We start from the raw sequence: 14,287 nt of genomic DNA on the forward strand, positions 1-14,287 counted from the left end.
TCATCGATATCAATGCCATCCAGTAAATCTGCACTTATAAGTGTGGAGTCATCAATATCGAAACCTATGGGATCAGCCGCGGGAGGGAACGTAAGCACATTTGGAGCAGAAAGAACTTGATCCAAAACACAACGGATAGATCTCTGGCCTTGCTGTGCAATTTGATAATTTCCTTCCTCGGATCGAACTAATGCTCCAAGATGTGATGCGAAGATGCTTAGTTTCTGGATAACTTCGGAGCGGGAGCGAGTTGGGGCCTCGGGCGTTCGTAGTCGAGATTGCCGTAACAGGTCGGCTGATAAAACACCAGCTGAAGGAAGTCCAGCATGGCAAAGCTGGTATCAGATTTTGAATTAGATTTTCCTCTTCTTTCGTGGGTCAAGGAAGGTATGGTCTACTTACAAGCCATGAAATATTCGGTCTCATAGTCGGATATTCAAAGGTTCTGTCAACCATTGATAAAAGTGCGTTCATGATCTCTAAGGACAGGCTGATAATTCGCTCTGGTTGAATGTTGGTTCGTTTCGTGAGAATCCTATACAGCAAGAAATCGTTGTATAGGTATTCAAGATGCAAGTCGACTAAAAGACGATCGTCCCAATTTGAGCCTGCGGTATTTGCATTAGGATCCCAACGTAGGAAAGCAGGGAGCTCCTGGTATTGCTTGTGTATATCTTGAGACAACTCTCTGGGGAAGCAAATATCAGCATCACTCATTCATCTTGTTTAGGATAATCAATTGTATATAGGGGAAGGGGTTCTCACTCAACCCGCTCTGGTAGATCTTGTGTCTGACAGAGAGATAACTCTAAAACCTTTTCGCGAATGATGGCCCCTATCAAAGTGACGCGTGCGCATGCACCCCGTTCCAAAGACCCATCCTGATTCCAGCCTGCACTATCTAGTCCCTCAATAGCAGCTTCTATCTCGGCCGGCTCCGCATTTATTTGTTCGCAACTAAGATCCAACGGCATTCGAAGATCACAATATCGCCCGCTAATCAAGGGAGGTCGCCCAAGAAATGTGGCAAGCGCTTTATCCATGGCATAGGATCCTACCATTGATCGCTTACGCATCTCACGAAGGAAAAATGGACAATTCTTAGACTCTTGGTGGAGTCCCAATGCGAAGGTCGTAGAGGCCAAGTCGCCGAGCTTTCGCCATGGTCGATAATCTAGAGTTTTGACACAGATAAATAATTAGATAGGCTTATTACGTGGGGATCTATCGATTTCCAAGCTCGTTATTATGAATGACATACCACTGTCCCCGTAGACAATTGTCAGGAGAGAAATATGATGTAAAAGAAGCCAGCATTGCATATCGTTGATTATTCCAGCACTGTCGCAGAATTGAAGACATAAGTCCCCAATCGCAGTCGAAATCAGGGAGATCTTTTCCGATTCGTAATTTTTATCGTGGTATTCATCCATATTCACAAAATGGCCATTTGGGAGGTATTCCGCTGCCAACCCAATGGTAGTGAATAATAACCCGATTGTTTCCCAGCGACCCGCAAATGCAGATGCGAATTCGGCTAGGGTTGTGTTTGAGTGGATTTCTATAGGTTGGTTGTGCTTTTCAAACAGCCTTCTTGACATTAGTAATGTCTGATGTGCTTCATCTGGTTCTTCACTTTGAATAGAAGCCCATATCTCTTCTGTCGATGTCAGAATCATATTTGTGATCGGCCAACCAAGAGACCATCCTTTCCAAATCTTGTAGCGTGCTGTCAGTATTTCTCGGTAGATAGGGAGATGTTTTAACAGAGCCAGTGCTCGGGCTCCCAGTTGAATTCGTTCCAGGTTGACCGAGATAGAATCTGGAGAAGACGAAGGGCCTCCTATCTGCAATCCATTTTCGCCGTCTGCAAACACATCGAAGTAACTTGTTTGTCCAAGAAAGCCCGGGGTGGACCACGAGGCTTTCTTCTGGCTCCAATCATCAGATTCATTGCTTGATCCAGCGGATAGCGGTATTTTTTGTTTTCTCCGTTTTCCTTGTGGGGGGTTGTTAGTCGTTAGTGGTGCTGGGTGGTAGATACACAGATGCTCCCTGTTGCGGCGGACGCATCTCCCACAGACAGGGGTTGTGTGGTCGCAACGTAACTTTGATTTGCGGCATGGCTCACAGGACCACAGCTGACCATTTCGTCGTGTTGTCGGCATTGTTTCAAGTGTACTCAAGGAACCTGGACTACGAAAAAGATTCAAGATGAGGGGGATGGGATGCTTAGTCGGAGTTCGGAGTTCGAAGGTCTAAACGGTTTTAGTTCATCTCTTGGCGTTTGAACTCCGATATTGGATATTTCTTGTTTTGAGCATGGAATTAGCAATGCAGTATACTATAACTGGTTAGTGTTGTCTGGGAACTAAGTTTGAGAGAGCTTGCAATATTACTGACGCATCGAACTCCGAGTTTAATTCTTTTGTCCGATGTTGCTCAGCCCCAGAATTAGTAGTGCGATTGAGTCACTACTAGTACTATCTACTATATAAACCCCACGTTCTACTCCGAGTCCTTCAAGTTCAAGTTGAACAATACCTAGTACCTACTAGTACTACATCTTACCTACCCTTCCATCATTTCAACCTTTGAACTAAATATCATATTTGATCATCCAACTATTACTCCCGTTTCAATATGCCTACCCTCGGCAAAATCCAAGAAATTTGGCGGAAAACCTCAAGATCATCTGGAGTATGTATCTGGCTGGCTTCAAAAATGGCAAGATGAAATCACGATGAATACTTATATGTATATTCAACAACAATAGATAGAAACAGACACAGAGAGCTTGAAGAATGAGACAGCCCCTCTGATTTCAGCCTCCAATGCTCGGCAATCAACGTTGAATGCGAAAAGGCAGGAATTCACAGCGAAGAGACCGTTCGAACAAGCTCCATATAGTAAGTCCGTTTCTTTTCAGTCGCGGTGTCCTTTTGTAACAGGTAACTGACGAGGACCTGCGTATTAGGTATGATTTCGGGCAATGCATTGAGGTTTTAGATTCTTTGTATTATGAGTTCTATGAAAATATCCAATAATGACATTTATGTTCTCTCATTTGCGATCAATGGAATTTGGGTATCCTGGATTAGTACTAAAGTAAGAGTTAGTCCTTCTTTTTGTATATTATACACTGTAAACCCCCGCCAGGATCGACATGGTGGATCCCGGATATTAACCGAGACAGCCTTAAGCATCAGGGCCCCGCTATTATTCAGGATTCGGGATATCATATATATAAGAATTGCCATACATACACTAATCCGAGCTCTGAACTGATATCCTGTCTGTTAGTGGCTTTCTTTGGTGCTTGGATGTGGAGGCAATCCCAGGCAGTTAATTGGATGTCGATCATCTGCAGCTCCAAGCCGCGTCCTCGGTTCAACGTCAGATAACTCCAGCTCGATTTATCTGATAGTACATTCATCACCCAAACACCATGGACAATATATCAGCTTCTCCTCTGGAAATAATCATTTGTGTTGTTTCCATTATCGCCACAGCTATCATAATCAGATTCAAATGGACAACTTCGCAATCGCGTCGTCTGCCACCTAGTCCGCCCCAGAGCCCCATTTGGGGACATCTCCGCATGATCCCCAAAGATAATCCGGAACGCCAGTATGTTAAATGGGGGCAGGAGTATAACTCGGATATACTTTACTTCAACGTCCTGTCCCAACCAATAGTCGTCCTGAACAGTGTCGAAAGCGCTCATGAACTTCTGGATAAACGAGGAGCCAACTTTGTGGATCGTCCACGATTCGTTGTCTACGAAGTTATGGGATGGGGCGTCACGCTTACTTTCCTCCGTTGGTCTCCTCGTTTCAGACTTCATAGGAAGCTACTTCAACAATCTCTTACTCAGTCTGCCTGTAAACCGTATCGACCCATTCAGTTGGAAGAGGCGAGGAGAGCTATAAAAGCTATTCTTCGAAAGCCGCATGACTGGGAGTTTCTTCTGCGTCAGTTCTCAACGGCCGTTGTCTTACGCATCGGATTCGGGATCGATGTTCAAGATGAGAATGATCCTTACGTGAAGATGGCTATTGATGTCGAAGAAGCCACGGGGAAAGGAGGAGTTCCTGGGGCTTCAATTGTTGATTTCTTCCCTGTGCTTCGATTTCTGCCCAGCTTTATGGAGAGGGTATCGGCTGCTTTTCAGCCTCTTGCTCATGCACGCCGGACGCGACCATCTATTCAGCATTTGCATGATGCACCGTGGGATGCAACTGAGCCATCTATACGTTCGGGTAAAACATGGCAGCCTTCGTTCATGTTAACGCACTTTAGCAAATATCTTGAACATGAAAAGAATGGCACTCCTGGCGAGGCGAGTATTGCTGACATTAAAGGCGCAGCGGGGGCTATCTCCATTGCAGGTGGTAATACCACTTGGTCTACGATTATTGTCTGTATACTCAACCTCATACTACACCCTGAAATACAAAGGAAAGTTCAAGAGGAAATACATCAAGTGCTCGGCCTCGATGAAGAAGGGCATATATCTCGTCTTCCTAATTTTGAAGATAGGCCGCATCTGAGATACCTGGAGCTTGTTATTCAAGAAGCGACACGCTGGGCTCCCTTATCGCCGCTCGGTGTCCCCCATGCTTCTCTTGAAAATGACTGCTATAAGGGTTACCATATCCCGAAAGGATCGGTCGTTTTCGCCAATGCCTGGGCAATGTCGCGGGATGAGCGTCATTACTCTTCGCCTGATGAATTCCTTCCACATCGGTTCATTCCCAAATCCGAAGGAGGCAAAGGAGAACCTTTACCTGAAGGACCATTTGGTTTTGGAAGGAGAGTTTGTCCCGGTCAGCACTTGGCACTTGCAGGTGTCTATATCGCGTTGGCAACACTGGTGGCTACAATGGATTTAAATTGCCCCGTCGATGAAAATGGTAGAACAATTAAACCACACGTCACGTTCTCGAGTGGACTGAGTGGTGTTCCGAATAGTTTTCCATGCGTTATCACGCCGAGGTCAGCAGAGGTGAAGTATTTACTTCTAGGAGATTAGATATTGGATATACTACAGTTAACCCGATCAACATCCTACTCCTTGTAAGAAGAGCTTGGGTATAATATTATCTAAGCCTCTAGAATTACCTTAGTGAAGGTATTATAGGAGACGATTAGACCGATGTTTGCAAAAACCATTAACTATTGGAAAGACGTGGAGTGTAATATGACGTTAAATTGCGTATTCAAAGCCTACTCATTCTAAAACTTGAAGTAGCAAAGAGTGGGATTATTTATGGCGTGGAAGTAGTATATCAAAGTACTAGGCACATGTGCAAAGTAAACAAGCAAAAGTTAAGGAGATCAATTGGAGAAGTCCAGTATAGATCACACATATGAAGGTAAGAGGGATGATAGATGGAGACCAACATCCATTTCATGAAGACCAGCAAGATGAACAAAGGAAAAGCCAAAATTATCAACTCCCGCGGTGGATGGCTCTGCCACGCACCCATTTTTCAATATATACATCGCCAAAGGGAAAGAGCAGAAAGATCAAGCAATACAGAAAAGAACCAAGTAGAAGTGGTGAAAGTGGTAGAAGTGTCAGGAAGACAGTATAACAATGAGAATAAAGAAAGATAAACCAGATGTCATCATCACCTATGGCTCCGAGGTGGATGAATCAAAGACCGAAAGCAAAGAGGTAGGAATCAAGTTTCACTCCGTATGCGGCGCCAAAGAAAATCAATATGTTGCAAAAAACAAAGAAAAACAAAAACAAAAACAAAGAACATGAAGATTCGTTGATCGTTTCCTATCGGGTTGAAGGATGTCGAAGATGCTGCTTTTCCTCGCTATTTCCCTCATGCGTAGATGGAGTCGCCGCGGACACGAGTCACGCCCAAATCAACCTTAGTTCCCAGTACGCTGCTCAGGCAATCCATGAGCTCGAAGTCTTCCACGACGGCACCGAATCCATAGCAGCGCACTTTGGTGTTAAGGGTATCAATGATGATTCGGATGTCTTCGCGACGGAGAGAGGGGTAGAGCTCGTGGTTCTTGAGACATTGCAGAGCCATAATCGGGGTGATTTGTCCGTCCGTCACGAGCTGTCGACTGAGGTTGAGGAGAGTAGAAAGGTTGGCATGTGGCAGATTTGGGGCTTTGTGCGGGTACGGCGTTTCAGCTGTGGTCGTGGCGATGTAGCTCGGGGGTGGGCAGGTTGCCATGAGCGCATGGCCCGAGAATGGCATATCTTCGTCGTCGGCCTCGGTCACAGACCGTCGGCAGAGGTAGTCTGTATGTTCACGGCACGGCCCTTCCAATCTGTGGAGATGCATTTATTGGTTAGTGACAATGATCTTCTCGGGGTGTTTGGTTGATTTTTCTATTTGAGATGGTAAGACACGACGTACGTTAAGATGAAGTCGATCTGAAGCTGGGGGTCAGTTTCAAAGACGCCGCCCTTCATCGCCGCGCCCTTTATCGCTGCGGGTACCACGGGATCTACCGTTTGACACGCAGATCGATCGAAACTGACGGGTTGTTCACCGGCACCAGAGTGATAAACTTGTTGCTGAGGCGCAAACGCCATCGCAGGCGAGACGTCTGGATGATCTATGCCACCGGTCGCGCGCGGGCTCATCCCCGTGGAGATTGATGTTCCGGGGGTCGTATTTTGATGTGAGATCGTGTTGGAAATCGAGTTCGAGAAAGCTGCTGTATGCGATCCATTGCTGCTCACTGCGACCGGACTTGACTGGTAACCACCGGCAGCAGCCCGTTCGGCCCGACGTCGCTCTAGCTCAGGTTCGAATTGAATTCCGTTGGCAATCAGGATTTCCTTCAGGATTTCATTTTCATCGCGCATTGTATGGAGCACCTCCTTCTGTTGTTGAATCGTGACGTTCGCATCGGATATTTCGTTCGTATAGGCCTCTCGTAGTCGAGACACCTCGGTCTCCAGTGCTCGCATATACTGTTCTTTTCGCTCGCGATGGGTTCTTTTCGACAGGACATGGCGTTAGCTCCGAACAAACATTATCAATCCTTCTCTCTTTGGTCTTTCTTTTCTCAGAGCGTCATCAATTCATGGTTGTCGCTTGGGGAGGATATATATACCTTTGGGCCTGGCGGTTCAACTCCTGTCGACGAGTTAAGGCTGGCTTGCTGTCGGGCTTGGGCCCTCGGCGTTTTGGCTCCTGGCCCTCTACAATCTCCGAGTTAATTGCATTGTCTTGGGGTAGGAAGGGCAGAAAGCAGATCACTCACCTCGAGTGATCTTCTTAGGGCCAGCAGGTTGAAACATCTTCATGATCTCTGCGCCAAAGCCACCACCTCTGGTGGGAGTCTCTGGTTGCTCTGTAGTGGAGCGCCGAAATGGTTAGCCGACTTGCTCAGAAAACCCCGACGCATTGTTCAGGAAGATGCGATGGATATCTCCCATTGTGGTTCTCTCTGATGTTCTGTTTGATTCATTTCGCTCGGAGATGAAGGACCAGATGATCCGACAGAACGGGAATCCAAGTTGCGCGGTCGCAAAACGTTGCGGAGATCAGGATCACGATCAAGCTTTACTTACCCGGTAGCTGTTGCATATCCATAGGATAAACTCCACCGGTCGCCATGGCGAGCAAGGGGATGGGATGGTTCCAGGGGTAGATGAAGAAGAAGAAGAAGAAGAATGAGTCCGAGCGCAGTGGAAGAAGGGGGAAACAGTGGTATCAGTAGTAGTGGTAGTAGAGAGGGAGGTAGAGAGAGAGTGGAAGAAGAGGAAGAGGAAGGGGAAAGAGAAGAGTAGATCAGTGACTTTTGGGATTTCGGGAAGAAAATAATCAAATCATGTGGCAACAGCACAGTAGAATAGTAGTAGTAGAATAGTAGATCAGGAGATATTAGAGAGAATAGAATCTTCTTCTGTTCAAGTTCATAATAATAAGAATAATTATCGAACGGATTAGATCACATCTGCATCCCACTAGTGAAATCCTGTTCAGTCAAAGTAAACAGACTAAACAGACTAAACAGAAAAAGACTATAAGACTAAACAGACTAAAGGACTTCCAAGGGAAATCAGATCATTGCCCGGTTTCACTATACAAACTCTACATACAATACAACAGAGTTGATGGTTGCACGGCATTTATCACCTAACCACTACCAACACCACTACCAACACCACTACACACACACACACGACAAAGTACAATCCATCTTTTCCTCTTCTGCACTGGGCAACCTGCAGATGTGATCAGTCTCAGGGGAACCAACCTACGTCCTTCAGAAACCCAGACCCTATCACGAAATTTCAATAGCGCCCCTGCATAATCAGCTTCTGGGTGACAAATACTTGATGGAGATCCTCATCCATGTTTCTGCGCCCAGCACCGTTCAGGATGATGCGCGTTACCGGGCGCAAGTCGACGCCATCGTTGCCTGTCAGTCCAATCAATACTGGCGAACCATACAACCAGCATCATCGTCATCAACAGCAGCAGTGGAAACCTGTGAGAGTCCAAGGCAATCCACCGTGGATTCTGTCTTGATCAAACCCCGCGGACAGGAATCCCCTGCTCCTCGCTCGGACCACCAGCCTGCTAGACCTCTTTCAGGTCAGACCCTGTGTGCTCAGCCGATCGCTACTAGGATCGGTTCCAGCCCACCGGCTCCTTTAGATCGTGTCTATCACCCGGTACCTGATTCCCTCGACAGTCTGGTCAGCGTTATTCCAGACTCTCAGCCGGAGACAGATCTAGATCCTATCCATTCTATCCGCTCCCTAGATTCATGCCCACTCGACACTCGGGAGATTTCACTGGAGGACTCATACTCTAATCCGCCATCCAAGAAATGCCGCATCGGGCCGTTGCTCCTTCCTCTAACATCTACTGTGAGCCCTTCAGCCACTATCACCCATGGTCCCGCAAATACACCTACACTCGTGAACCCAGTATCCTCAACATCGCATTCCCATTTCCCTTGTCCTCGTAAGATTCTTGGAAATATTCCCCATCTTCAAGAACCATGTCATCTCCTCCCATTCCTCCCCCTAGAAATCAGACCTGCTCCACCCCCAATCTCAACAGCTACCTTCGTCACTCATATCACTCCCACACTATCCATGCTCACTGAGCGACTCAAGCCCGCTCGCACTTATAAACCACTTCATCAATCCCGCTCACTTGATCCGCTTGAACGCGGCTACTGGAGTACAAATATGGTACTTTGGCCTGATAAGAAAGGACCCGGCCACGATCATCATTGGGATGTTTCTACCTTTCATCGCTTTTGGTCCTTTCTGTCGGATTTCATTGGTAAGGATTCTCGTGCTGGTTGGGGAGTTTGGTGTATACTTGAGTATACGGATTTATCGCCGTCCTTCTTAGGAGGTGTTTCGGTGCACGACGCGAACGAGATGGTTCTGGTGCAGTTGAAGGTTTATGCATGGGGTGAGATTGCAATGCATATCTATTTACTCCTATTTTTGGCTAGTGAGCGGCGAGTTCGAGGAATGGGATTGCAATGGAGGGATTCACGAGATGAAACTGTAGTTCAAATGCCGTGATGCTTCGATGAGGCGTAATGAGCTGCATTCTACTGGAGCGGGTTTTGTTTTGGTTCAATTTCTTATATTCGCGCCATGGGTGGCTTGATATGTACTTTTATGCCAATTATGATCATGATGATATTCACAACTAATATCGATGACTTACGACGTGACGAAGACTTGGATATCAAAAGATTTTTGGCAATTCTCCGATTGATGAAGGATATTTATTGTACATGCTAATGCAAAGGCGGAGATCCCCGATCGAGAAAGACGATGGCTAGGGAGAACAGTGCTCAAACTGGTTAAGGGACGAATAGAAGGAAAGAGTAGAACGGAGGGGCCAGAATGAAAATTGAGTACAAAAAGAAAGAGGGTAAAGAAATGAGAGAAATGGATGTTTCACACAATGTTGATGAGAGATTTTTAGAAATGTGAGACTCCGAGAAATAAGAAAAATCACGGCAAATCAAGCATATCCCATTCCGTTCCCGTGCAATACGCCGCGCACACCTGGCAAACCATTGGAAACAAATTGAGAAAGAAAAGAAAAACATGGATGAAGGTTTCCCTAGTAGTTTAGCTCGCCACTGCCGGAGCCGCCCACAGCATCCAGATCTTCGTAACTCTTCAAGCTACGACCTTGAACAGCTTCCCGAGGGGGCATAGCTTGCAGACCACCGCCAGCCCCGATAGCATCGGGGAATGGATTAGAAGCAACCATGTTGGCAGCTGGGTGACCAGGGGGAACTGTAATTCCAGCAGATGGGGGAAGGCGTGCGCCCGGTCCATACATATTGGGCATGCGAACGGGGCTTAGTCGGCCGTTGCCGCCATTGTAGCGGCGGCGGTCATACGGTCCAGAGCGATTGTTGTTGTGACGGTTTTGACCACGGCGCATTACGCCTGGTTGATGAAGACTCGCACCATCGCCTCCCATGAGCATACTCCCGTTCCAGCCACCACCGGGTCCCATAAATCCGGGCATCCCGGCTGTGGGGAACCCGCTAGGGATAGCCCCGGGGTTTCCGACGTAAGGCGCGTTGGTAAGGCTAAAGCCACGTGGGGTGCCACTCTGACCTGCACCAGAGGACATAGGAAAGTGACCGTTACTGTTGGCATCGGATCGTGATGGAGCAATGCGTGATGGATCTAAAACGTACGCATTCACAAGTTCCAGCTGCAAAGCAAGAGTTAGTAAACTATCGGACGAATTTTGTACGAGGAAATAAGTGAATACTTAAATACTGACCTCGCGCTGTATGGTTTCAAGCCATTCTGTATGACGTTTTTCGATGTGTTTGCGCCAGAAATTCTCTGCCTTGAAGAGCTTTGCGCAGTCGGGCACCTTGCAGCGGTAGCGCGAGTCATCTTCTTGTTTCACGTGTTTCGATAACTCATCATCCAATGCCTGGTCTACAGGCTTGCCCCCTAGCTTGCGCAAGTCCACGTTTTCCGGTTCCAGGATCTGTAACAGTTTCTCCTCAAACGTTTTGACCCAATTGAAGGCACGCTGAAGCTGTTGTTCTGTCTTGTTCAATCGTTGTGGTCGTTTCTCTGCAATGGGAGAGCCTCGCTCCTCTGCCTCCTCGTTGCCGTCTTTCTTCTTGGCTGGGAAAGAATGACCTAATGCACTGGCACGAGCAACTTGCTTGGCCTGGCTTGAAAGACCAGAGCGCGGTCGGCGAAGATGGCCTCCGGGGCATTTGCGACTGAGCTCATGAATGGAGTCACTCTCAAAAACACAGAAAAAGCAGAAATTGTACACTCGACGGAGGTATTCAACTATGAAGTCAAGTTTCTTCTTCTTAGCTAGCAATTCCTCGTCATCCTCGTCATCCTCTTCGACGGTCTCCTTTTCTTCGCCCTCTTCCATTTCACCTTCTTCGGTGGCATCTTCGCCAAAGCCATTCGAGTGCTTCTTAACACTGACAGGACCGGTGACAGGAGGTTGTAGCCAACCCTTGCCTCGGAGATCCTCAATACGTTCTTCAATTTTGGAAAATCCATCCACACCCTCACCCATTTCAGAGTCAAGCTTAGAAACCAAGCGGCGAGCAAGATCAAGGTCACGCTCAATTCTCTCGGGGGCGGAAAACAAATCCCAAAGGGCCTTCTTTCGAGGTTGCGCTGGAGGAACATGTACACCGACATGGCAAACAAAGTCACCGTGGACAGGGTCATGAATTGTTTTGTCATTGACGGCCTCCAGAGCCTTCTCCGCAGTACCGGTGGCCTCCCCAGTATTGGCATGGTCCATATGGTCGCCTTCTTCGTCGCGACCATCGCCGCGTTCCACGCTGCTGCTATCTACAGCAGGGTGAAGCAAGATCCAACCCATACGGTGAAACCTCTTAGACGGGTTGGGATCACTGAGACTGAGCCATTTGAAGCCACCGTCATTCTCCCCAAGATGTTCTTTGCAAAATTCCTCGATCTTGTCACGGCAAACATTCGGGGCCAAGGTCTTGATGAGAAGCGCTGGCTGGGATAATGCTTCGTCGCGGAGCTCACCACCTCGAACGGGTAATAAGTCCAGTACGCCCATGGTTTCACCTACAGCGGTTGTCTCGCCTTCCTCTTTTTCAATCACCCCGCCAGCACCGTCGCTTTCGTTCTTGTAAATCCCCTCCAGTGTAAAATCATCGAACACACCTGTTTGGATGTCGCGCTCCCATTGAGTATATGCACCTATCCGAAATTGTTTGAAACGGGCATAGAGCGGATTTCGCACTTCCGGCATATAGCGCTCCTTGAACCATTCTTCACTTCGGTGCTGTTGAACGAATTGGCGCGCCAGCTTAATTTGGAGATCCACCTTATAGGTATCATATGCTTCTTGGATCTGCAATCGCTCTTTGTCTCTATCATCACGGGCCTCGCGCTCTCCCTTGACTCGATCAGATGGGCGACGCCCACCGAGCCTAACACGTTCTTTCTCTTCAACGACGGACTGTTCGGCCCTCCACCATTCGGCAAACCAGTTGAAACCCACTTGAAAGTCTAGGCTGAGTGGATTTGGGAGTGGGTTTGTGGGGAGCGACCGTTTTCCAGAGTCTTGGCCGGGTATGTAACGATCGATGTTGGCGACAGTGGGAGATGGCGGGCGTCGGCGATCCTCACGCTCCCGAGCAGCATGGTCACGGGAGGTGTTATAGAAGTCTTCTCTGGGTCGGCGGTCAGACGGTTCATAGCGATCAATCATGGGCGACCGAGAACGACCACGAGCCCGGCGTCGATCCTGTGAGGCTATAAGGCGGGTTGTCAGTCATGCGATCATTCTGTCTTGAGGTAGAAACAAGCTCAATGAAACCTACCAGGTGATCGGCGTCCGTACTCACCCGGGGCTCTCCCGGAGAAGGATTCCGCATCGCGATTTCTGCCTGGTGAGGCATAGCCGTCGTATGAGTCCATCTTCGATTGTGATGCTTCCGAAATTCGCGCAATCCCACGGCTTCTGCGACAAATGGGCCGACGTCAAGGTCCCAAATGCGTAAGCTGAGTCCGAATCGCGAGTGGGGCCGCCAAGGAGGAATCGACGAGTTGTATGCGCACGAAGAGCTAAGAGGTTGACATCGTCAATATGAGGCCCAGATAAGCGGTAGAAGCGAAGAAAGCGGGAGGTGACGGCACGACAGAGAGGAAGGGGTTGGAAAATAACAGAAAGGAGAAGAGATCAAGGGATTGGAAAATAACAAGATGAGATGACATGGCGGTCGACATGGTGGCTGAGCAGGCCCACGGCAGGGTTGACCAGCCACATGGTCCCGGATAATGGTATAAGAGTCAAAGAGAAGATAAATGGAGGCCAGGAACCAATGCCAGTGCGCTGCAGTGCAGTCGCAATCGGTCGCAAGGACCAGCGACGGTGTAGGCGAATGCAGGTACGGTAGGATCGACCAACGGAGGAAGCAAAAGATAAGCAGGAACAGGCACGGAACCAGAAGATAGGGGAGAGTTGCACACAGCAAATGATTGCAGGCAGGGCAAAATCTTGAGAACCAAAGAAGGGGAGAATGTGCCAGAAGAAGAGGGAAAATAGGCCACCTACAAGAAGCCTTGAATTGATGGGCGGTTCAGGGTATAGAAGCAACAAGCTCGCAGCTGAAGGAGAAGAAGAAGGTCGAGGTTGACTAAGTTTCCCGACTGGAGAAGGAGCTGGAGACACGCTAAACCCGTTTGGGTTGCGCTCTGCACGGGGTCACCTGATATGTATCTGTGTTGACCTGAATGATACAGTGATGTGATTACTAGAAAAGAAAACACCAGTAGGGTGAACAAGGGTGACAGAGCCGACGCGAAGTGGTAAGTAAATCAATTTGAGTATCCTACAGTACACCGAATAACCCGCTTTCTTGAGACAAAGTAAGGCGCGTGCAAACGGGAAGGCGACTGTAACCTGGTCTTTATTCTCCAATGATTATCTACAGATAGAGGATCCTGGTTTTTATCCTGGTCTATGCACTTATAATTGGGCCATCTATTGGCTGAGTTCTGCAACTGGCCTTTTTACTGTAGGCGCCGGGGCTACGTGCAGTCGGGGTTCTCCCTCTGGTCCGGCGCTAAACATACATACCCATTGGGACGTCAGCACGGATACCTAACAAACGACAATGACAACGACAAACGGTAAGAAAGGAAGATACGGAAATGAAAAGGCTATGACTTTCCTAAGTTGATCTTATAAATTCCCTCTTTACACTGGTATAGACTCTATTCAATCTACATAGAGAGCATTCTGTGGACCCGATGGTATACGAA

At 48.0% G+C, this 14,287-nt stretch overlaps 5 protein-coding genes across 5 annotated transcripts; 2 read left to right on the top strand and 3 right to left on the bottom strand.

The window, feature by feature from the left end:
- Positions 1–761: 761 nt before the first annotated feature.
- Positions 762–2,168, bottom strand: N7478_009214 (uncharacterized protein; the record flags this gene model as incomplete). Its single annotated transcript, XM_056925428.1, has 2 exons — positions 762–1,174; positions 1,262–2,168. The coding sequence occupies 2 exons, from the start codon at positions 2,166–2,168 to the stop codon at positions 762–764; spliced, it is 1,320 nt and encodes a 439-aa protein (XP_056778154.1).
- Positions 2,169–3,448: 1,280 nt separating this feature from the next.
- On the top strand, positions 3,449–5,035 carry N7478_009215 (cytochrome P450; the record flags this gene model as incomplete). The annotated part of the gene is made up of 1 exon (XM_056925429.1): positions 3,449–5,035. One exon carries the CDS (start codon positions 3,449–3,451, stop codon positions 5,033–5,035), a length of 1,587 nt encoding a protein of 528 aa, XP_056778155.1.
- An 808-nt stretch (positions 5,036–5,843) lies between these two features.
- On the bottom strand, positions 5,844–7,607 carry flbB (the record flags this gene model as incomplete). The annotated part of the gene is made up of 5 exons (XM_056925430.1): positions 5,844–6,306; positions 6,396–6,983; positions 7,102–7,189; positions 7,252–7,341; positions 7,562–7,607. 5 exons carry the CDS (start codon positions 7,605–7,607, stop codon positions 5,844–5,846), a joined length of 1,275 nt encoding a protein of 424 aa, XP_056778156.1.
- A 725-nt stretch (positions 7,608–8,332) lies between these two features.
- On the top strand, positions 8,333–9,544 carry N7478_009217 (uncharacterized protein; the record flags this gene model as incomplete). Its single annotated transcript, XM_056925431.1, has 1 exon — positions 8,333–9,544. One exon carries the CDS (start codon positions 8,333–8,335, stop codon positions 9,542–9,544), a length of 1,212 nt encoding a protein of 403 aa, XP_056778157.1.
- A 553-nt stretch (positions 9,545–10,097) lies between these two features.
- N7478_009218 (putative arsenite resistance protein Ars2) lies at positions 10,098–12,940 on the bottom strand (the record flags this gene model as incomplete). The annotated part of the gene is made up of 3 exons (XM_056925432.1): positions 10,098–10,706; positions 10,779–12,775; positions 12,844–12,940. The coding sequence occupies 3 exons, from the start codon at positions 12,938–12,940 to the stop codon at positions 10,098–10,100; spliced, it is 2,703 nt and encodes a 900-aa protein (XP_056778158.1).
- Positions 12,941–14,287: the final 1,347 nt, after the last annotated feature.

Source organism: Penicillium angulare (genome assembly GCF_028827245.1).
Source record: "Penicillium angulare strain IBT 27051 chromosome Unknown utg000005l_segment0_segment0, whole genome shotgun sequence".
NCBI lineage: Eukaryota > Fungi > Ascomycota > Eurotiomycetes > Eurotiales > Aspergillaceae > Penicillium > Penicillium angulare.